The 25,798-nt window shown below is 38.7% G+C and overlaps 1 protein-coding gene across 9 annotated transcripts in view; it reads left to right on the top strand.

Annotated features, from left to right (window-relative positions):
* The window catches only part of msi2b (musashi RNA-binding protein 2b), a 381,615-nt gene that overhangs the window by 298,064 nt on the left and 57,753 nt on the right, over nt 1–25,798 (top strand). For all 9 annotated transcript variants that reach the window (XM_056474347.1, XM_056474345.1, XM_056474348.1 and 6 more), the window contains 2 exons: nt 4,816–4,930; nt 14,098–14,172. In XM_056474347.1, the coding sequence (XP_056330322.1) occupies nt 4,816–4,930; nt 14,098–14,172 (190 nt within the window). The remainder of the gene's footprint in view (nt 1–4,815; nt 4,931–14,097; nt 14,173–25,798) is intronic.

Below are 25,798 nucleotides of genomic sequence, written 5' to 3' on the forward strand. Positions count from 1 at the left end.
GTACACCCTTTACAAATCTCTCATTTCAATTAATATTTTCTAAAGGATGCTTTACAGTATTATATTTGTGCATATACATTAGATTAGTCAGTACTGAAGTCAAATCTGAAGTTAATCTAACAAATAAATGTATAACATTTTGTTGAAATGTCGAATTGAATGACAAATTGAAATGTATTATCTTTCTATTTCTAAAGGTGTTCAATGATTATTATAATATTTTAATAAATATATCTGTTTAATAAATCTTTTCTGTTCAATTGCACCTATATACAGTTGAAACCAGAAGTTTAAATACACTGTATAAAAAGGCACATAACCATTTTTTAAAAATGTCAGGTGTGAAATGTAACTAATTTTTTCTCTTTTAGTTAAGTTAGGATTACCACATTTTTTCTATTTGCTTAATAGCAGAATTGCAGAACTTTACTTTAAAGTCAAAAGTTTACATACAATAAGATGAAGATGATTTGGCTAATTGACAACATTTCAGTTAATTGGAGGCACAACTGAAGATTAGTATTTAAGGAAAACCTCATATACACTGCTTTTTTTATGTGACAACATGAAAAAATCTAAAGAATCCGCCTTCTGGTTTCAACTGTATAATCCTTATATTTACTGAGAAATGGATAAAAATATTCATTATCATTAATGTGTGTACTTATTTATGTTGAGCACTGTATTGTGTTCATTCTTATTTGAATTTCAGTTATTATACTTTACTAGTTAAATGAAAATTAGCTATTACCACTAGTTGGTGTAAACGTTTTAGTTTATTTCAGTAACTGTAATAACCCTAATTGTGTAACAGTTGTGTAAAACTGTGTCAATGTAAACCATTGAAACCTTTTTATTAGAACTGCACGATATTGTAAAAATCTAACATCGTTATATATTTTTTTATTCTGCAATATATATTGCGATTATGAATACAATTTCACTAGATGAGTTGAATAACTATTTGGAAATAATTTATATATAATAAATTATATATATATTTATATCTAATAATTTTAGATTGATTGGGATGATTCTATAGGACAGTGTGTAACAATACGAGCGTAAGTAATTCAATAAAGAAAAAGTTACAAATTAAATAAGCAGCGTTTAGGAATTGAACTGTATTCTGGTGTACAGTAATTGAATAATCGAATGTAAAATAATACTGCTTAGTTTTCGTTTTATAAGCAATTTAATGAATCAGTCTTTTTAAAATTTGTTTAATCTTTTTTAAGTTGTTACAAACTGTACTATTTCTTAGGCTTTTCAATTTCCTGATGCTTTTAAAACCCTCACACAGTCATAGGCCTCAAAAACACAGTAAAATGATCATTTATTATCCAGACTCAACATTGAATATACTTGTGATGTGACTATTGCATTACGATATCTATGCTGAAATGATAGGTAACACTTTATTTTGATGGTCCATTTCAGTATAAGTAGACTGTCTGCTTAATATTTGTTCAACTTACAATAACGCTAACCCTAACCTTAACCTAACAGTCTACTTATAATCTAATGAGAATTAGTTAGAATGAAAAAACAATTCAACAAACAGATCATCAAAATACAGTGTGACTAAACGATATATTGTGCAGCCCTAATTTTTTATACATTTTTTTTTGCGCTATTCCTTCTGGCCCTTTCAGACAGTCTCAGGATACCTGTTTAAAAGCACCCTAGATCTCTACCTTCCCTGACATTCATACATGTGTTTCAAATCCCACACTTCAGCAGTATAGCTCACATTTGCCATTAGTCCATCAACCCAAAGCTCTAGAGAAGAGCAGGCGAGCGTCTGTAATATAAATGGACAAATGGAGGTTGACACGGTCAGGGCAAGAACGTCCACTATGACCTACCAGAGACCCCGCTAGTGCTCATAGTCAATTCCAATAAAGCGTTCATGTGCATTTACCACCATATACTTACCCTAGGTGATGGACTGGATACATGCACCAGCAATCAGTCTGTCAAACATTACCTACCCTCGCGGTCATCTGGGCTGAAATAAAGCACGGCGGTTGAGGTTTTTGTTGACACATCCTGCACAATGTTAAGGCTGAGATTTCTTCCACAAACCCACGGATCCTCCATCGCCGAGCTGTACTTAATTTTGATGCCGGTGTTTGCAGTTGGTCTGTCACTCTCGACGCCCACTCTGTGTGTTCTGTCATGAGCGAGACTCTTAACCGTGCATTGTGGAGGAGGGCAAAATGTCAGTCAGCACAGCAGGGAAATTATCAGCAGAAGGCGGCAGGGAGCTGGTTGGGGGGTGATCAGGAAAAGTGCCCCCGGGTAGAAAGCGCTCCGTGATGAGGATCAGATTGGAGTGGCAAGACAAGTTAGGGAACGACAAACACAAAAAAGTTTTTGGGTTTTGTAAAGAATGCTTCCTTTTTCTGCCCAAAGACAGTAGACGGCGTGCCTTCGCAAACACGCAAACATCAAACGCACTCTCAGAAACCAACAGCGACATTAAGGCAGTGCATTACCGACTGAGATGCAACACACAAATGGTGTGTTTGTTTGCTTTTTTGCTTTCATTTTCTGTAACGAGTGATGTGTTATCTTTAGAAGCGCTCTGATAGTTTATGTTTACAAGGTGAAACAAGCTACACAATCTCCTGTGGTTATGTTTTTTTAAAAATATCTGCGTAGTTTGTTAACTTTATTTTAGCTTTGATTTATTAGTTTATTATTTGGGATTTCATTTTGATATTGATTACTCTTTCTGTTCTTTAAGAAATGGCTGAAGACACATCTGATCCTCCAGCACTGGCATTCTATTCTATTCTATTCTATTCTATATAACATTTCAATGTGGTCATGGCATTGGCCCATGAACATTTCCTGCTTGTTATCAAACTATTTTATAACTATAACAAGAGGCAAATCAGTCATAACTAAGGGCTCTATTTTAACGATCTGAAGCGCATGGGGCAAAAGCATTAAGGATGTGTCCGAATCTACCTTTGCTATTTTAAGGACGGAAAAATACATGCACCACGGTGCATGGTCTAACAGGGTTGTGCTTATTCTCTTAATGAGTTATGGGTGTGTTTTGAGCATAACGTGCATTGAACCAATCAACTCACATTCTCTTTAAGAGTCAGTTGCTATTTACCTGGCAGACTTTGTAAGAGGAAAAATTGAATGGAAAAACCGAACGCTTCACTAGTGAAAAAACTGTTAAACAGGCAATCTGCACAAGGATAAAGAATGAGCCTCCTCCATTCGGCCTCTTTACTTTCTATTTACTTTACTTTTACTCTTTACTTTACTCCATTACTTTCGTGGATAAGGAAACTGTGTTGTACACGCTCCACTAAAATTAGCCTACATATTTCATTTCTTTTGTTAAGCGATTGGTTTCAAAACTATTTCTAAATTCAGTTCTAATTTCCAGCAAACAAATAAATGAACAATAATTGTTCTGGATAATTTGGAGTTATGTCCAAACACACATCCTATTCTTATACCTCAGCAACGCGCCAACAATGCGCCTTACATCTCCTTTATAGACCGGCACACCTATGAGTCCACAAAGAAGCGCAAATGGAATTGCTATTTAAACAATGTGGCGCAAAAAGTGAAAATTAGGGTTACACTAGTTTGAAAATACTAACCTACTAAAATACTAAAAGGGCCCTTAATGTTTACATCATTTATCATTATTTATTAATATGTGGCTCTTTTTGTATTCTCGGAAGTTATAAAAATTAAAAATGTAAAGCAGGAAAGACTATTGAGACCATTTGTTTACATCCCTCAAAATGGTCTATTTTGTTCTGTTCTGTTCTGTTCTATTCTGTTCAGTTCTGTTCTATTCTGTTCTGTTCTATTCTAAATGTTTTTTCATTGCTTGTTCATTTTTAAAAAAACATATACATACTGCTGAATAAACTACTTTATATAGTTCTTGTTATGCTTTGCTGACTTACTGCAGATAAAACATATTGCCAACTGTCTGAAATTAAATATTATTTATTAATTTCAATTTCTTCTGTAATTATTATTTTAATAGTTACAGTTGAAGTCATAAATATTAGCTCTTCTGTATATATTCCCCCCCCCCTAATTTCTGTTTAATGAAAAAAATAATTCAACACATTTTTAAACATAATAGTTTTAATAGCTTATTTCTAATGGCTGATTTCTTTTATCATTGCTATGACAATACATAATATTCAGCTTAAAGTGACATTTAAATACTTAACTAGGTTAATTAGGCAAGTTAGTGTAATTCGGCAAATCATTGAATAACAGCTTTGTTCTGTAGACAATCAAAAACAAAAATTGCTTAAGAGGGCTAATAATATTGACCTTGAAATGGTTTAAAACTATAAAAGCAGCTTTTATTCTAGTAGAAATAAAACAAATCAGATATTCTCCAGAAGTATATGTTTTCCTTTTATAGGAAATACTGTGAAAAATTCCTTGCTCTTTTAAACATCATGTGGGAAATATTTGAAAAAGAAAAACAATTTCACAAGAGGGCTAAAAATGTTGACCTCAACTGTATTTTATTTTTATGGTTTTATTTAAATTTGTTTTAGTAACTGTAATAATTCTGGTTTTAAAAGTAAACCGTTCAACTGGGTAAATGTAAACCTTTTAAAATGCATTTTTTCTTACTGGTGATGTGTTAGGAAAGCTCTGATAGTCTGTGTCTGCAAGGTGACACAAACCACACAATCACAATCTGTGGGCTGTACATTTGTAACACTTGGACAGCTTGTTGATGCAATAAGTGGCTTTATTAGTTGCTAGCCCACTGAGACGCCATCTTTTGTGCTCCATACACAGGTAGAATGTAAGAAAGCCCAGCCGAAGGAAGTGATGTTTCCTCCGGGGACGCGGGGGAGAGCTAGAGGTCTGCCCTACACCATGGACGCCTTTATGCTGGGAATGGGCATGCTGAGTAAGTGTCATCTCAATTTCCTGCTTACAATTATTCATACATTAACACTGTCAATCACTACTGTAATCTGATCGTCGACAGGGATGCTTATTTGAAGTCAGCGTGAAACTGCATTCAGCCCATTTACCTTTTGTAATGCGACGTGGCTCGGAGAGAAAAGAAAAATGTAGATGGGGCTTTATTTTATCCGTAGGGATTTGATTGGATTGTAAAAAAGTGGGTATTATGTCTGGACCTGCACAGTTAGCTGGCAGTGATCTCTCTATATGATCGTGATTGAAGGTGGAGGGTTCAAAAATAAGAGCGTAAAAAGGAAAGTAGCTTCAGGGCAAGTCAATACATTTCAATGAAACATTGCAAAGATTTCTTTTATTTAGACGTTTGTAAAATAAGTCCAAAAATCTCTTATTTTGCAAATGGGGTCAGGAAAATTAGAGTTCACGTTGACTTAGAGAATACTTTATGATTGGGTTTTGTTCACTAACTTGGTGTGCACATTTTTGATTTTTATCTAACTTTTTTGTATAAAAGGCAAATACTTTATCCGTAAGTTTTTTTTGTTTTTTTTTCTACCAAACTTGGGATAAAATGAATGAAGTGAAAACTACTGTACATAATCTTTGAAAGTGGATTTTAATTGTAATTAATTATGTATATTAGATGTGTAAACTTACACTGGTCTTACAGTTCGGTTCAGTTATGATTATCATGCCAACGATTCGGTTCAATTCGATTTCTTGGTGCATCACGGTGCATTGACAATGCTTTCCATACACAATATTATATTTTACTTCACAGCACAACAATTCTTGTATTAAAATGTATAAATATATTTATATAAATATGTTTATATTTTTATATTATTTGTGATACAATTTAGACATTTAATACAAACAGTCAGATATAGGAAGTACATGCACGGAACAAGATGAGCATTTATAGAAAATAATCTTTAAACTTTCTGAGCTTGTCGAGTGAGTTCTTACACCCCTATGATTGGTCTCTGTCGCTGTCGCCACTGGCTTGCATGATTCGGGATCTGTAGAGCTGTGCATCGATGGATTTGCTCTTCAGTGTTTGGACTCTCAGTAGTGATTTTTAAACCACACTGAACTGAGCTAAACTGAACTGCACTTAAACCCTGAAAATTCAAATTACTATGATCTTTCATGTGAAGCTGCTTTGAATCTACATTGTAAAAACACTATACAAGTGAATTTAATTGAATTGATCTCGCGCTCAACAGAAAGGGCTACGATTGGCTCTAACGATCTAGCGCTGTTCACAGATAAGTGACATTGATAAACGTAAGCGGTGATCACAGCTGATCCATGATAGACGCGGTGGAGAAAACTTGCTCTGTAGACACGCGCTTGTGTCTATCCAGAAGTATCGCTGTAACAGCTGGGAAGAGAGGAAACGTTACCTCACGCCAGCAAGTCAGAAGGCCACAGTGAGAGAGAGAAAGAAAAAAGAGAAATGGAGTTTACTTTCATTTTCTCCATAACAGTGAAACAGGGCTTCTGCTGTAGCTTTTTAAGTAGTTGGAGTGTTTTAACTCGCCTCCCTCACCATAGTAAGCTACCACAATATAATGCATACGTGATAAATGACGTCAGTACATAGTAAACGGTTATGATCTATTACTGAACCTATACCGAATTGTCCCTGTCTGCATCGCGGTGCACCGAAGAAACAATTAATTTTGACACCCCTTATAAATAAATATACACACCATGTCTCAAAATAATCCAAGCAATATTAATTCTGTCAGAATTTCATCAAAATACTTCCAACTAAAATAATATTTTGTAATTAGATGGCAAATAGGTGAAATTATATGATATGTAGACGTTTTCCACCTCACCAGATTTATATCATCACGTTACCTTGTTAAACAATGATAACCCAAATATTGACAGAACGCTTCCACAAGTAATCCAATACATCTTTTGTCTAGTTTTTACTCTGAAATTTACAAAGAAATCGTGAAGTACTGTAGCCTTTTAGTTCTCGTTAACCTTTGATCAAACTCTTATCTTCATTCGAAAACACCATTTTTATTTCAGCCTTACCCAGCTAAAATAAATATGTCATCATCACTTCATTGCCAAGGAAAGTAAATAAAAGGATTATTCTAATGCACAGATTGCGCTGTTATTCCTGTAAAAAAATTAGTCATTCTTATTCCTGTAGTACGATAAGCAGTCTTATTTTTATATGATATATTATTGGTTGTTTTTTGTGTTGTTTTTGTAGACACTGTGTATATTTCTTTCTTTCTTTATTTATTTACGGATTATATTATATTTTTTGAAATATGGTATTACAAAAAATAAATGAACATTTCGTATTATATTTGTATACAAATTTAAAATGATATTACTGTTTTTATTAATGATTTGTTAAGTTTATGTCTTTATTTAGTCAAGTTTTATATTAGTTTTAGGATGAATTCAATTAAACTGATAAACTAGCAGTATTTCAGATAAGAAAAATAATTTTAGTTTTAGTTTTACTGAACTGTGATCATGTAGTTGTGGTTCTACCTTATTAAATGTATATGTTATTAGTAAAAGTTAATTAATGCATTCCACCAAGTGACAATTCTGTGTCGATGTGAGTCTGGATGGAGTTACACACTGGGTGTAATTTTAGAGCAAATATTGTCTCATGATGACCTCTGAGAAATATGGTCGTTTTGAAGTAATACTCCTAAATATGTCCGTTCACGCTTTAAGCATAGATACTGAGCTTGATGGCCTGGAACAAGTGCATCACTGTAAACTCGGAGAACAAAATGCCAAATCATAATGTTGGAACAGGCAGACAGGGAGAAGCAACAGCCCATTGAAAGAGCTCCTCAGAGAGAGCAGTGGGACCGGCGCTCCAATGCTGGCACTGCGCACACGTTAACGTCGCCACGCTCTGCTAGCGGCTCTACGACTGCCATGCCAGTTGAAACTCCTCTCCATTTCTGCTGGGAGCCCCGCTTCAGAGTCTTCACGGATACAACGACACGTGCGTGTGTGCTATCACAGAGACAAGCGCTGGAACCCGTCAAACACCAGAGCCATCATCCCGACACCGGCAAGAGCTCGTCTTGACGTTTTTCTGTAGATTTGACGTGCGTCAAGAGGACAGGAAACGTAGAATCAGACAAGTATACCCGCCTCTGCACTCCCCCCTCCCAAACTTCAACCCCCCCGCCTTCAACCAGCTCCAGTGACAAGAGATAATTACTGTGAGATTGATCGTCTGCTGAAAGTAACTGAAGCAAATAAATCGTTTGATGCCTGGTGCAGAATGCGAATGGCAGCTAATGGGTGAAGCTGCAGGAGAGGTCGTCCTGCCCGTAATTTGACTTGATGAAGCATCCTCGCCGGGCCCGCATGAAATATGCTATTGATATTCAGCCAGTTCTGCTTCCAGCCCCACCAAATCCCTAACCGACCCTCACCCGAGTAGGGCTTCGCATTATAGTGCTAAATGAAGAGGAAAATGTAAGTAATGTTGAGTTATGAACCTTTGATTTCAACAAGCCGACCTCCGAGGAGGTCAAATTTGTCCGTTCGTCAAGTATTCGCTGACCTGGTGCCAACATTCAGCGCCCCCTAGAATTTTAGGAGTCTATGATATCATTCGACTTCACAGTGCCGACAGCGTGATGTCAGCTCAAGTTGACTCCGGTTGAGGTTGATGAAATTACGCCGCAAGTGGGTGTCATGAGCTTATTAGGGTTTAAAGAAGATCAGTGTTGAACAAACAGAAGGGAGGAAGATGGAGACGGGGGGGAGCAGAGAACCGGTTAAAGGGGGTCGTGCTCGCTCCAATGCAACACCGTCTTATCTAAATGAAATTGGAAAGCAGGACAGCGAAACATTCCTTTTGGTAATTTGCATACAAAAATCAACAAGGCTCATTATTTAAGGAACCGCAATTCCTTATGTGCCGAAATCTCATTAGAGTCCCGCTCTGAGCAACGGTGTTTACCACACCTAATCGAGCTATTTATCTTTATTGTGCTGGGCCTCATGTATGTTTGCTAAAATTAATACACATCTCAGCCAGCGCAAAGTGCAGCTTTACCAGATGGATAATTGATTTTACAGTGAATCGAAACTGTTGAGCCATAAAATGGGCACATTAGCATGCATATTAATAACGCAAATAAGAGGGCGAGGCCGTCGCCACTAGGCCAGATTAAGTGACAGTCTTTATTTACAGCGTTGCCGGGAGACGGAAGGTGTCTAGAATGGTGACGCTGTGCTTTAATGAGTCTTGTCTCTGGGCTCAGGTACCTCTCTTTCTCCCCCTTGCGTTTAGCATCGTCTGGCTCAGTCGTGTCTCCCACAGAGGAGCTGTGACTGCTACATGCAGGCTTGCCACTTGTTATTGGACGTCAAAGCTATGGCTCTCATGGCATGCTCCTTTGTTGAGCCTGCAGCTCGACGTCGAGGCTTAGCTTGGTCATTAAACAGAGTAGAGCCATTTAGGTCTGTTGGTCAGCTGAATAGTTTTATGATTGTTTTTTTTTTTCCTGTGTGTATTTAGCTGAGCCAAAATTGGCATGAAACATGTTGTTTGTTCTTATTTTGTTTACCAGGGACAGCTTTTTGTGTGTGGACTCTTCATTTCTGAACAGCAAACCATTATTCCTGCTGTCAGTGCAGCTATGTACTTTAAGACTATTTTCAGACTTGTTTATTTGGTTAGTGCATACCTGATTTTAGACCTACAAATAGAATTTTGCTTCAGTTACGAAAATGCAGCTTTGCCATCATAACAGTATTGTACCCTTACAGGGCTCCAGATTTACACTTGACAGCAGTGGCATTCTACAGATGATGAATATGGTATTTTCACATATTGAACATAACAATACCTGATTTTGTAGAGCTGCACATGTAATATTAATAAAATATTTTGTCTCTTAGAAATTAACATTTGAGAATTGCTGGAGCATGAGTTTGGATCCAGATGTAATTTATTTTCATTAAAGGGCCATGAAACCCCCCTTTCTCAGCAGGGTATTTTCACACGGGTAGTATGAAAAAAGTCAGGAAAGTGGGTCCAGCTTTTTTAGGTGGGAGTGGCGAAAGAGGGAAGGGTTTGCATAAAAAGGGGAGTTTCAGTATGTGCACTACAGCTGATTTTCACACCGGAAACACAGACGCAGGGGAGATAAACAGAGATTCGGAGAGCAGCATTTACAGTGGATCTGAGAGCTGTGTGGAAGTTTAGGATTTTCAGTCCATGATATTGTAGTGATATTACTGTAAACTTAATAACTAAATCGTTTTGACTAAGGTAAGTCTTTAAAAACTGAAAGAGTACTGCTGACAATACTAACTAACTGAATAAACGTAACAAAGAACATTGATCACACACTTACCAAATCAGGACAGGACAATCAACACGAACTGGAACCACGTCTTTTTTTAAAAGAAGACGAGTGGCAAATCCGGATTTTCGCCATTTCCAGATTCGAAAAGCTGTTGGGTAAAAAATGTCAAAAAAATTGTCGCATGTTAGCAGACCACTATAATTCAACTGCTTGCCTCCACAAGTGATCTGTGCTTTCATCGGAGGGAAATGGAAACAAAAGCTTCATTGCGGCACATTTATAAACACTGATGACCCATGTCTCCAAACAATTCTTTTACTAGTTTGAATTACGGTTGGCAGCACAACATTGCATCTCTCTGAACTCTGTAACAGGTAAAAAGAGTCTTCGAAGCTATATCATGCATAATAATGAAGTTCACAATGGAGTGCGCTGATTGGTTCAAACCAAGTCTGTCTAATGAATTAATGAACAGATGTGCTGAAAACTCAATGATGTCACTTTGTACAGGCCAGTAAAGACATCCAATCTCCATGCTGGAATTTACACAATGATCTCATTGCTGTGATGTTGCGTCAAAACTTTTTAAACTTTTTAAACTGGAAGAACGAATTTGCTCTAAACAACGCAAAAACAACCAATTTTCATTTGTAAGCTAAATATATGTGTCCTAATAGTGTTTTTAGCAACGTGGGACATATAGATGACTGTCAACATCTCAAAAAATGTGTTGCAACAGCACCATTTCTAAAAATTTAACAGCTTTGTTCATTTTACAATCGTAAATCATTATGCATAAATATAACAACCCCACTACTACTATAAGAAAAGAGTAGCCTTATTGAAAAAAATGCTTTAACAGTTATGAAAAACAAAAATTTATTTCAAATATAAATGCACAAAATGCATGTTGTGCTCTAAAGCTGTTTTGTTACGGTTTTTGTGTGTTTGGCGATGTGTCATACACAACAGAATGTCATCTATTATCACTTCATCAAATTGGTAGTGGCTCCAGTGCAACCCCTAACATAATTTAGTCACACTGGCAGGGAAAAAGGTCACAAAATGTGACCATTTACTCACAGTCTCAGGCCTGCCATACCTTTTTAAGAAAGAGTTCAGAAAACTGAAAAGCTGTGGAGTTGATAAGTCCCTGTTCTACATGCAGTCAGGAAGCAATGCTGATTTCTCTCTTCTGCGCTTTGTTCCCATAGGTGTTGGCCCTACCAGTATGTTAATCCCCTACTGTCAACAGAACCCTATCCCTCTACATTTAAAGTAATCTCTCTAAATGTCACAGGAAAAGCCCGTGTCATGTATATTTAGTCTGGGCGTCTGGCATTTGCTCCTCCTTAAGAGTAGAGTACACAGAGCCGCTGTAGTCTCCAGAGAGACAGAGGAGCCTAGATATTAAGCCTTCACAAACATATGATACAGCACTTGGAAGGAGCTAAGGTAAAGATGGTCACCTTGCTGCAGAAGTATAATTAAATGAGTTTTATTATGAAGTGAAAATAATAAATTGATATCCTGAAAAGTTTTAATTCTGTGATCAAAAGGCTCTATGCACAGCTAGAGTTTTAAAGCCAACAATAAACTTCAGGTGAAAGCTTAATGTGACTATTTTAAATTTCACAAGATTGTTATTACAGCATTGATGTTGTAACATAATTACAATACATTCATTTAAATAGACTTAAGCATTCATTTAGTTGTTCAAGCCTAAAAACGAGATGAAAGACCGTGGTAACCACTAGTGCCGTCAGTAGCAACAGGCTAGCGCAGAAATTCCATTGAAAATACTGAGGTAAAATAAACTGTCATATTTTAAAGACATGGCAGGGGGAAATAGAATTTAATTCAGTGCTTCTTGTTCGTTCTGAGACCCACTTAATATGGTATATCTAACAGGCAGTGAAGATTGTTGATTTTTCAAGATATCAGATCTTAAATGTGACAATTTTGTAATTTTGTCCCACTAATGTCAATTTTTTTTTCTTTCACTTTTTTGAAAACTGCTACTGACCCCACCGACTTTAATTGTAGGGGCAGAAAAAGTTCAAACTTTCATCAATATTTATTCATTTATTTATTTCTAATTTGACAGAGATAGAAAGAAAGTCTCACAGCTACAGAACAACATGAGATTAATACATGATGACCAATTTTCTTTCTTGATCTATTTGAAGGAAGACTGTGTTCTGCAACACTTCTCTCCACTTCAGGCAGTAGTATATTTAATACTTTTATCCCTTCCATCCTCCTCTCCCTGAATCCCTCAGAATTGAACTTTCCTCAAGAATGGTCTTTGATTTTAAAACCGACTCTGTGGTTTACATAGCATTTACCGCAAACGGCACAAAAAGCCTTCTTTCAGAAGCAGTCAATAACGACAGAAAACTTCATAAAAGCGAGTTATTTCTTTTAAGCCTCTACTATAGCGCTGACCCTCACCAAAGAAACTTTGACAGGATCAATATCTTCACATAGACTACTTCCCACCAGTCTGCCTCTGCAATGTCAAACTGAATTGATCCGAGTTATGTCTAGCCTAACTTGTGGTGGAGTATATTTATTCTCTCCAACACCAACTCACATTTGTGGCCGAGAGCCAAGGATAAGCCACCAGCGATCATTTGGTGCAAGCTCTCGCTGTGCGCAGCCAATAACTATTAGTGAAATCCTTCAGGTGTGTTTGGGGGGAAAGAGACGTGGTGAATAGCACACGTTCTGTAGGATTCTAGAAAGAGTGACGGTAGAATAGAGTCTATATATATATATATATATATATATATATTGTTTTCACACCCGCTTTCTCGGCGTTCACGACAACAATATGGCTGATATGTTCGCTTGCATTGGAAAATGTTTTTTCTTTCTGTTTGAAAGCCAGCCAGATAATTAGTGTCTAGGCTCGCTCTGTAATAAGCCATTGTGACAGAATAAGAACAATGGGTCTTTGGGCTCCAAAGAGGGACACACGGTGGCCCGCCGCTCAGTGTTGGCAGAGAGACAACTCAGGCATGTGTGTTGGGTCGCATCCCACTTTTTCTTAACAGCACGAGCAGGACGCGTTCCAGTGTTGTAAACGCTGCTGATGGTGTGTTTTTGCAAGCAAGATGCATTTCAGATAAGAAAATAGTCAAGGGGAAGCCAGCTCACTTGCCCAAGCGTCATCATTAAAAAGTTCTGCCTCAGCAAAGACGGCAAGAGGCGGAAAAAAACAGATTGCGGCCTTAGCGCGCTTTTGCAGCGTTTCGCTCCACTTTCGAATGACTTCTGCAATCGCTCAATCATATTGGTACCATCCTGATGGTATTAACGTGCAGGAGGCCGAGGCTGCGCGGTGCGGAGGGACTTTAATCCGTGATGTCCTGCCACAACTATCAGCCTGCCATTGTCTCGCGCTGTCGTGTCCTTCATGATCGATTAGACCGGGCTATAAAAGAAGGGTTATCGATCAATGACAGTGGCGAGGTGAGAAAAAAAAGAGGGAGGGAGAGAGATGACAGCCGCAGACATGTCCGTTCCCTCAGCAAGGGGAAAAAGAGGGATGAGCCCAAGGGAATGAAGCGAGATTGTGTCTTGTGATGTTTATGCTGTTCATCACAGCAAACTGAAGTTCGCTAGCCAGCTAATCTGTTACATTGCGCCCTCACAGGGAGAGCTGTGGTTATGTGGCAAATAGAGAAGATGCTTCCCCTTACGTCCTGTGTGTATGTGTAATTTTAAATGGCATGCTGATTCATTGCTGTGATAGGGACGCTCTGGGCGGTCTGAACGGTTTATCACATCCCTGGATTTTCTTCTCTCCCCTCAGGTTATCCAAACATTGTAGCAACGTATGGCCGCGGATACACCGGTTTTGCCCCGAGCTACAGCTACCAATTCCCTGGTAAGTTCCATCTTGTTAAGCTCTGTATGGTGCTTCTCTCTCCTGCTGCTGTCTGGTAATGGCCTCCCTGCTGACCGGCAAACTCACAAACACCAACACGCACCCGTCGCTACAGCCCCATGCTGAAAAACTTTATAGTGCCACTTTATACTTAAATACACATTCACATACTCAAACGGTATACATCTCAATGTACAAAGACACACATATTGCTGCAGTCGACCCCCCACTGACACCCCACATCCGCATGCTTGTAGCTTTATAGATAACACCGCCATACGAGTTGCTACTAAAACCTGTGCGAGTTACAAAATGAGAGCCCATGGGCATCTCATTTTCTGTCCTTTCACAGATATAATTCTATACTATACAATACTATTCAGAAAATCACCAAAATCTTGACTCAGCAGGGTTTTAGGCCATACTGACAGACGTGTTTATTTTTTGTCTGGGATAAATGTGATTCAGGTCTATTATTTTATGGATCGGTTCTCAGAACTGGCCTTTCATAACCTGGTGGTTCAAAACTGAATGTGAATCACTTATCTTATTCTGCTCATTGATTTAGATGATACTGCTGAATATATTTAATTAGACACATTGGGCCCTATCATACACCCAGGGCAAAAAGGCGCAAAATGTGTTTGCCACAATTTGTTGTTATTTTCAGACCAATGCAACCCTAATTTTCTCCTTTTGCACCATGTTGTTTATATAGAAAAGCTATTTGCGCCACTTTGTGTACTCATGGGTGTGCTTGTCTAAGAATGAGGTGCTTTATTGATGTGTTGCTATTAGGGTTGGGTCGATAGACAATGCCATCATCCATCGCTGATGGCCGATAGACATCATGATGCTGAGCCGGCATCGCAATCCTCCACCCCGCCCCTGTTGCAGCAGCAACTTGCTCGAGAAAAATACACACTTAGGCCCCGTTTACACTCATACGTCTTAGTTTTAAAATGGCATTTTAGAACAAAAACGATCCATGGCCACACAAACCAAGTTTGTGGACACCATTATAACGACAGAGATCACTCTGCCTATTCATGCCAGAGTCCTGCGGAAAAGGTGATTGACAGGTGGTAACTTATGTGTGTAACTTATATTTATTTATTTATTATTTGGTTATAGGTAAAACAAAGATCATGCATGTCAAGTAGTTGAAACGGTAGGCTACAATTATTTAATTATTCATAAATAATTAACTCACCGCCGCCTACGACGACAATGCCATCGTGATGTTTCACATTAGACATCGTACAGTGCCAAATTGGACGATATCGCCCAACCCTAGTTGCTATTTTGAGTAACTGAAATAGACCACGTCATTGACCAACTGAAAGCTAGACTGAAGTCTAGCGCAGAGCATGTTAGTTATGTGCCTATGCTGGTCTAAACGCTTAGACGTTGCTTAATACACACAGGATGTACAGCAATACATAAATATCTTTACATATGAAAAAAGTATTATTTTCTACATAAATAAAAAAAATTACTACCTACATGCCTTCATCTCGGGGTGCTTTTTCAGTTTATTCATGACTATTTGCATTTGGATAATGTTATTATTATTTGGCGTATTATTTACTATATGGAAATTTATGTTTAGATTTGTCCACCTGACGGGATTTGGAGACATATGCATCATCATGGGGGCATAAGATTAGGACGTGTGTTTGGATATAACTCAGTTATTTGACCACACTTCGTGATTATTGTTCATTTATTCGTTTGCTGGAAATTAGAACTGAATTTAGAAATAGTTTTGAAACAAATATTTGCACTTAAAATTAAATATGTAGGTTAGTGGATATCTTTAGTGCAGTAAGTTCCCACCGTTTTCTTTCTCCCCAAAAGTAAAAAGTAAAAGTAAAGAGAAAGTAAAGAAGCTGAATGGAGATGGCAAATTTTTTTATCACGCTGCAGATGGTCTGTTTAACTGTTTTCTCGCTAGTGAAGCATTCAGCTTACAAATAGCAAATGCGTCAAGGCGCGACACAACTGACTCTTAAAGAGAATAGGAGATAAGACTCTGATTGGTTTAATGCACGTTATGCTCAAAACACCCATAACTCATTAAGTGAATAAGCACAACCCTGTTAGACCATGCGCAGAGCGTATTTTTACGTCCTTAAAATATCAAAAGTGAATTCAGATATGCCCTTAATGCTTTTGCGCCATGTGCTTTAGACTTTGCGCCTAGATCGTTAACATAGAGCCTGTTGTAGATAAACTGCTAATGCTAAACTGCTAAAGCTAATGCACCTTTTTTGTATTTGTATCTCTATAAAAAAAGACAAAGGCAGTCTGGTTAACTGAGGTCTCTCAGTCTGATTAAGCCATTTACAAAGCCAGTATAAAAAGTTCATGTAAATCTGTCTGCTGTGCAATGCTGTAAATTAATGTAATTATGCATGGAATAATTACAGAATTATAGGAACTTCAAATGAGTATGTTCTTCATAAACCCGAGACAATGGCTCTTGACAAATTTCAAAGCAGCGTTGTGATCATGCAGTTGTACATACAGTATGCAGCTCTATATGTAGCATTCCTTATCTCTGTGCAATCAGAGTATCTTCAAGAGGGGTTGCAACCTTATTTATGTGCATAAATTTTTCATGTTTGTCAGTTGCTCAGAGGCCCTCATTGCAGATAAAATTCTTCTTTTGACACGGATGTTAAGCGTAAAGGTGGCTGTTTGTTGCATCGAGAACACTTCCCCTTTGATGCCAGCAGACAAATAAACCTCAAACAATTCATACAGGCGTCCCAAACTAACCGTCGAGTGCATACTGAATATTCCAGTGGCAACTTGGATAAATAAACGAGGCATTGGGGTTGAGGGTGTTGCGAGAGTAATGGATAATGAGGAAGTGTAAATTGGCAGGCGCTTGAGGAAGAGCTGCTGTGACTAAGCCCGGTTAGGGGGATTAAAACATCATTGTAGGCTCACTCTCTACGGCAAGAAGTCTTAGCCTGCTGCCATGTTAGAAACCGTCCTGAGCCTAGCAATGCAACCAATGAAGCCACCTATATGTGTAGGCCTGTATCTAAACGCTAAACTCCCACCTGGCGCTATAAATAACTGGATGGATAAACACATGCAGGTCCACCCATGCCAAAAGCCTCATAATGCTAGCTGAAAAGCAATCGAGTGTTTCGAAGGCATATTTTTAGTTGTATTGACCCTGGATATAGAGCTGAAGGTCTTGCTGGCATATGACTCACTGGAAAATAGGCTACAAACCGCTCAACTTAAACTGCAGTTCTAGTACAAAAAAGGGGCCGTTTTTTCTCTGCTCATTTAATCCCCTGGCTTTTCTTGTAAAATGATCTGCCCAGTGCCACTCCAAAGGGGTCCCCTTGCGCTTCCATTTCAGATGTTGTCAATGACCTTGGTGTTGAACATATAGGGTGAAAAGGCTTTTTTTTCCAGGCTGCTTGTAGCACCTGGGATTTACTATAAGCTAGGCTGCAGTGAAGGTTAAAAAATTGACTTGAAAAGAGAGAAGGTAATTTTTTTCAAGGCACTTCTTGTAATCTGCACAGGTGACTGGATTTGTAACAGGTCACAGGGGAAAGTGCATGCATTTTCTTAGAGTCTATGCATGTATGCAAGCTAACATGTTTCTGTTTTGATTTCTAATGAAAACAAGAAATATGAAGTGTTAATCAATGGCCCTCTTGTTAAAATTAAAGCTGTAATTCTACAGTATGTGCGTATGATCGATATACAGGGTATGTACCTTTCTAGTGTTCCTTCGGGAACAACTTTGATCATGGATGGATTTAGTGTTTTCTTTGCCCTAGAGAAATACAGGCATAAACAACCAGTGGTGCTATAGCAGAGTTCCTGAGCAAGTGTTGCTGCCATTGTCATTTTCATACTAACATGTCCTCTGGTAGATAAGATAAGAAACCGCTGACAGGATCAGGCCACCTTCACAGTTATCTTCCCCTTCGCCAGGACACACACACACAGACATTGTTCCTCTCATTTTTATGAGACCAAAAAGGGTGTTTCTGAGGCAATAAATCCATGAGAAGCACATTGAAAGCTCTGAGCTTCCATGAAGCCAGTGGATCTATCTGGCTTTCCCCAAGCTGTGAGAGAAGATCTTGTCATTTTGGCTCGAGTCTTTAGGTTAAGATGGTGTGGGAATATAAATTTATATAATCTAGTTCCAAATTAACAATGATCTATATAAATATATCTGAAAAGTTAAAGTAGATTCTTTATTTTTTGATCTAGCTAGGGTGTGACAGACATTAAAACCTCTTGCTTCCTAAGCACTGGAAGTTAATACCTTCTGTGAATGCCTTCTGCCTTCAGATGACAGGGAGAGCTACAACCATGAAAATGTAAAGCGCTGAAGTTGAGAATGAGAACAACACTGACAGATTTTGTTTTAGAAACCACCTAAAGCTTCAAATAATGGCACATCTGATTACTGATCATGTGGTAAATGTTAATCCACCATCTACGCATTTTGAAGAGTGGATAAAAGACTTCCATTGGCTTCAAGTCCGCTATGAAAATAACTAAAGCATTCACTGTAAAGTCTGTGGGACGGAATTTTCAGGTAACTGTTTGCCACATCTACACATTTTAAGCATGAGAGGTTCTGTTTAATCCTTTATTTGATCGCCAGATGCTGTCAGCCGTGCAAGTGGCAGCTATATGTAAAGTTTAACACTACGTAAACCATTGCAATAGGCTTGCACTGACTAAGATTAAACTAATATTGCAGCTCATGAAAAGACCGGTATTGCTATTAAAATGGTGTATGCAAATAATAAGGTATATGTCAAAAGCATCTGTGCGATATCAGACACCACCCGTGAGAACACAGCTCAGGAATCATTAACAGATTCATTCATGTTAAGCAGTACGTGTAGGGTCGGTGAGCGGTCTGCGTATCTTTTGTTCACTCAATTTTGTTAGAAAAATTTATTTTCTTGTAATAACGGGATTTCGTTGAGACATATTTTCCTCAAGCATGCATATTTTTTTGCTTGTTAGTTTTGATTAGTGTTGATTTCAAATACAATAAATCTGTTTATGTAAAACTTGTAGTAGCGGTACTCATAATTGGTGGGTTCGACTAAATTTTGGCTGATGTGTCTACATTTTTAAAGTTAGGAGCACCAGTGCTACCAAGCAAAAAGGTTGATTTCGAGCCCTGAATAACACTTTAAAATCTATTCTGAATGTAACCGGGAGCCAGTGTAAAGACCTCTGGACAGGTGTAATGTGCTCTGATTTTCTGGTTCTGGTCAGAATCCTGGCAGCAGCGTTCTGGATAAGCTGCAACGGTCTGACTGTCTTTTTGAGAAGGCCAGTGAGGAGTTGTTACAGTAATCCACGCTGCTGCTGATAAAAGCATGAACAAGTTCTCACTGGAAACAAAGCATCTAATTAGTGAAATGTTTTGAAATGATAGTAGGCTGATTTACTTACTGCTTTGACTACTGAAACACATATCTGACTTCAGAATCACACCAAGATTCTTAACCTTAAGGCAGGGTCCCAACAACTGTGCCTTTGTCTTTGGGTGATACGTTCAAGCTGGTCTGGGCAGGTGAAACCTCAGGATCCTAAAACAAGATTTTCAACTAAAACGAGTCATGCATATTTTCTATGTCTCCAGCTACAAACTCTGCCCCCTCCTAAAACACATAATAGACAGAACATCTTTGATTCATTTTAGACTTGATTGCAGACTTGTGATGATAACTTGCAAACTGCAGACCTGTAAGAGACTCCTGTAGGATCTTGCAGACTCGTGGACTTCTTTAAGGCCTGTTTGACTGCAGAACAACCAACACGTCTTAATAACGAAATACTGCTTGTTTGACTCTCCTGGACTGCGTTCTCATCGTTCATTTTGTTTTACAACAGTGGTGATCTAGAGAAATGCAAGTAAAGGTGGTCTTTAAGTAAAGGTTCATTATGTATGTCAAATTTTCTTGTGGGACTGTTGTTGTTCTGCATTTTCTTTAATTTCTGTTAATTCTTGCCAGCTACTTTCAGTTTTTAAAGCGGCAAATCATCTCTGCTCATCTCCATTCTGCCACCACTTCTGTGGTTTGACATGGCTGCAACTGATCAAAGCTGAAAGATGTACCGACGTCAAGGTCACCACCCCTCTCGGCCCAGTCGGAATGAACAACGTGTTAGAACACCATCCTTTATCTCTCATTCCTCCATTTATCTCTCTGTTCTCCTCAGGAGGAAGAAGAGGGAGGGCTGGAATTGATGCTTCACTTTTGATTAGGGCCCAATCAGTTATGCAAACACACAGGCTGTCAGGAACGGGGCCCCCTCTCCATTCTCTGCTGTGCAACCCTCTGCCGGCCTCGTCATACAGATAACACGACCATGCTCGCAGGATATTGGAGTGCAAACAAACAAATAAAGATGCCGCTTTGGCTGACCAGAGATGCTCTTTGTAAAGGAGGCGAGAGAGGTGGAGGAGGAGAGGAAATTGGGAGATGACTGAAAGAAGAAGCCAGTGGCACTTGCCTAGGGAAGGTATGATGTAAACTTTGCCCTACTGAGTTTGGCAGTACTAACAGACTTTAGGAGAGTGGCACTTCTTTTTTTTAATTCTCTTTGACCCATTGTGAGAAGAGAATCATAAAAGCAGGAGAAAGAGAGAGAGAAAGAGCAAGCATTTGAATAGGCAACAGTGAAGTCTCCTGCAGCTGCGCTACCCCATTCAGCTCTTCACCCAAATTAGCTCTAATTGAAAAGGCTGCTTATTAACTCAGTAGGCATGAGGCAAACACATTCACCACGTTACATGCTCAAAACGGGGACCGCTGAGCTGGACACACACTTGCCACACACTCCGCTCTTAAAAACGTATCCTGCCGCTTCATCTAGGGGTAATTCTTGACTGACGTGGGCTGCACTGGGCAGATGTTGTGTGTGTGTTTACAGCGTAAACGGCGTGCGCGGTGGCAGAGGTCATTTTGGAGGTCGTTTCATAGCGATAGATTAGACAGTCTGTCTCATGCGCCCTGCCTGCAGTAATCACACTGATGACTCATCTGCTGTTCCCCTCAGTCAGACTGAATCCCTGTCATATCCCATTCTGCACTGCAGAGGCGGTTTAACCAGTACGGGTTTAATTATCAGCTTGTATCAGATCCACAACTCAGACATGGAACTCTGAATGAAGCTCTTTCTTTTGCCTTTAGGGAAGCACAGCAAGATGTCACATGACATGGTGCAAACGCAGCCAATCAGAGCGTATTTGATGTTTAGTACACAGTTGCTGTAGGTGGTGAAACTGGTAAGGACATGTTCATACCTGGATTTTGCAAACTTTATACTTTGAAAAAATCAAGGTGAGTCATACTTCAAAACCATAGAATGAGAGAATACTTTAAAACCATGTTGTCAGTGATGATGCCATTCCTAGTCTGTCCATTTCAGCTACATTTCTGTCATGAACACTCTCAGGATTTAGTATAGTATTGAATATGTTGATGTATTTGGTCTTGGTGGTATAAATCTGCTATGCTGCTGCTGCTTTGATTATTATGGCAGAGCAAGTACTGAGACCTACTACTACCAGTATATACACAGACATGTTGTCTGAGAATATAACACACTGCTGCTGCAAACAAAATATATATGTAACACCGATCGCAGATCTAAACACAGGTGGAGCTGGGGTGGAGGAGGGTCTTCGAAAATGTGCTGCAGCTTGACTGCGTGAAATGATACGGAGAATTTAAACTGAGGAGGAGCGAGTTCATTGGCTGCCGAGGTGATAGCAACCAATGTCCTGCACCATGTAGTTAATGACACAGGAGCAGATTAGGTGAAGTATTAGCCTGACCGCGCATGGCAGAAATTGATACTTTGTGACATGTCTTTTGGGGCCCATTTTCACGTCATAGCTAGCACACATATCGTGATTTGCGCCTGCTTTAGAAAACAGCTAAAAATAAAAAAATTGAATGAGATCTACTTTGTGATGTTTTAAAACTGTAATAAACACTAGGAAAGGAAAACTTCTGGTCAACTTTTAAAAATAGTAACAACTTTAAATGAGGAGCAACTGGTTATGCACAATGCACAGTTAAATTGACTAAACTCACTGTGGACCACATAACGCTTGTATATAGATGTGTCGTTTCTGTAAATTATTTTAATTTTTAAAAAATTAAACGAACAAACATCAACATTCTATTAAATACAAATCTGGTCTATTGTAAGGGATGTAACAGTATAAGCTGTTTGACAGAAAAAAGGCTTCGGGTCAGATTCGGGCCAAAAATTTTGATAAGCTGTTGGACAAGGGCAGGGCTACAGCTTGTGTGTCTCGGGCCAGGGCTGGGCGAGGGCTTAAATTTAAGGCCCATGCAGGGCTCTAATTCAATATTCCAAAAATTTTCATTTTTATGTTTTTCTTTATTTTTCATGCTTATTACAATTTTAAGTCATATTTTCCCCCAGCACTTTAATTTGGGTGTACTAGTTTTTGGACTGTGATCTTAAAGTTTTATTTTAAACTAGTTCCAGATTTGGCTTTGGTGCTGACAAATCTATCGTATACTGTATGCACAAATATAATATTGTAAAGCATCCTATAGAAAATATTAATTTAAAAGAGAGATCTGTGATATACTTCAGCACTGCTTTAGAAATGCTTTGAGTGTTGTGATGGTCTTTGCAGCAAAGCATTTATAATGTATTAATATATATATATATATATATATATATATATATATAATGTGTATATATATATATATATATATATATATATATATATATATATATATATATATATATTAAACCATTAGCTTAGCATCAGCCAACTGCCGGGCTAACCATGGATCTGCCTGCTTATTCATAGTCGTGAATGAGAAGTCAAGTACCCTCAGATGAGCTTCTTAAAGAATCTGGTCTGAAGAGTGGGTGACTTTGCCTGCCCCCACCTCCCCCTCCCCAGATTAATCCCTGTGCCCTTCTACTAGAGATATAGTATTTGTCTGGCCAGTAATTGCCCTCATCAAGGAGGCGGCAGACTGCAAAGTAGGGCGTCAGGCAGCCAGTAGAGGAGACCTGTCCCTGGGCCGCAGTCTCATTATATGTGCTCATGCTGATGGCAGTGATTGGACCTGAATCCAGGGGGCCGGGAAGCCGCGGGGGGAGATGACTTGGCTTGCTCTAACCATATGAGGTCTCGCCAATGTCTCGGCAGGTTCTGACATTAGCAGGCAGACCAGATCTGGATCTTTCAAATCCCCAATGTCGTGATCTTCAGCTGAGTGACAAAGTTCACCTCTCATTCCTCTTTCACCCTCTTGATCTTCCATTCTTGTCTTGAGTTGAACTTTAGATCCTGAATTAAGATCCTGTTTGCCAAGCCCATGGCATTACACATTTCTGTACTTAACCAATGGGCTTGTTTCCTCACTGGCCATACATCAATACGACATTCAGATGCGGTGACTTAGCCCTGTGCGTTCCCTGTTGTATTCCTAGGCAGTAACTTGAGTTTTCTTAGTTAAAGCCTTACCGGCAATATTTATGCAGTGGTGTCAGCTTGTTCTTTTACTCTATTTGTTCTGTGCACCAGAACTGATATGTATTTTCTTTGCTGCTCATTACCGCTTTGAAAAATGTCTCTCTTTTGAGTGGTTGTAGGTTTTATTGCCTCATATAAAGTGGCGTCTTCTCTGAACTGCCTCCCCTGGCACTGCTTCATCCCTTGGGAACAGTTACATACTTCTTACTCCAACCCCTCCATCCCCCATTTTACCGCTCAGAGCACTGTGCTGTTTGTAGATTAAGCATGAGAAGTAAACCAGGAGAGAAACAGTGGTTTAATAACCTGGAATGTTGATTTATGCTCACAGGCCACTTTATTAGGTACATGTTACTTGAACCTTGAAGCTGACAAAATTCTTCTTAGGCCTACAGTAATCCCAATTCTACCCTTTAGCCATTAACCCATCCCCTTACCCCCACCCCTCGTTTTGCGCATTCACATGAAGGAGTAGGGGTGTCCCAATTCTCTTTAGCTTGAAGGCGTTGGGCTAAGAGGAAGGGCAAGGTAGCCCTTGAAACAGAGATTTTTTAGGCTCGCACTTGAAACCAAGAGGTAAGAAAACTTGCACAGCAAAATGGGTGCAGAGGGAAGTCAGGAGATGCACAAATTAGCATGTTTTTTGTCATTATTATACATTTTTACAACAAACAAGCTTATGTTTTAATACATTCATAATGGCATTCGTGTTTTACCATCAGGCTTTCTAAAAAAACTATTTAAAAAAACCCACTAAATTTGGCTATCTATAATCCATAATAATAACTCCTGTATAGTAGTCCCACAACATACTTTCACCTTTGTCACTCGATAACACTCAAATACACTGCAAGAAAGGTCTAGTGGCTGGGAATTACATTTTTACAGTGTCTGGTGGTATAATTTTAATATTGTTTTCTTGTGTTTAGCCATAGTGTAAATACATAGTACAGTTATGAGCTTATTGCGACATTATATCGTTGCGTTCTGTGATTTCCTGAAGATAGATACCAAAAAATAATGCAACTGGAATAACTACAGCAGTCGCCGTCACATATGAAGTAAGAGATCACTATGACATATGATGACGTGTGCTGGTGCTGTAGTGCTGTCCCATTTCTTTGGAGTAAAATTTGAAGCTCTTCCTCATCAAACTTGGTTTCTTGGTTTTAATCTATTAACACAGGTCCAGTTGCGGCAGATTTGTCAGTTGCACATCAATGATGCTAATTTCTCATTCTAGCATATTGCGATCTTCTGCCTGTAGATGCCATTTAAGAATAGTGAACTCGTTGTCAAGTTTAAGAAACCAGTTGGTGATGATTTGAGCAAAGTGCATAATTCAACTGGGGTAACCATCAAAAAATTTACATACTGTTATTTTATGTGAAGTTAAGGGATGGACATGGTCAACAACAATACTCAAATGGCATTTAATCAGTGCTCAGTTGGTAAGCCCAAACTATACAAATAAATCCCAATACCATTTCATCAACACTAGTAGCTTGAACTCATCATGGAAGATTAGGCTGTTTATGCCAAATTTTGACCCTACTATCTGACAATGTTGTTGTCCAAAAATTTCTCCTCTTAACTGGTAATCGTGGCACCAGTGTGATCTGCTGCTGAAGGAATCCTGCCTTAAGGTTCAGCATTCTGTGATGCTCCTTTGCAGACCCTGCCTGTAACAAGAAGCTATTTAAGTTCCAGTTGCTTTTTAACCAGTCTGGTTGTTTTCTTGTGATATCAACACAGCATTTTCACCACTCACTAGATATTTTCTGTTTATATGACCATTTCATACTCATTTTCTACCATTCATACTCGGTCTGTCTGGCACCAGCAACCATGACATGTTCCAGTTCTATAAAATCACTTCTCTTTTGTTTACCAATTTGATGTTCTGTGATTGTGTGCAAGCAGTTGAACAATTGTCCCTAATAAAGCGGTCAGCGAGTTTACACTTTTGATATATATCAATGCTAAATTCACTCAATTTGACACATTTTGTGATGGGTGGTACCCAGCCATGTGGATGTTTTGTGATGCTATTCAGGAAGCCCTTCTGGCCTA

The sequence above is a fragment of the Danio aesculapii genome, chromosome 15, assembly GCF_903798145.1.
Source record: "Danio aesculapii chromosome 15, fDanAes4.1, whole genome shotgun sequence".
Taxonomy (NCBI): Eukaryota; Metazoa; Chordata; class Actinopteri; order Cypriniformes; family Danionidae; genus Danio; species Danio aesculapii.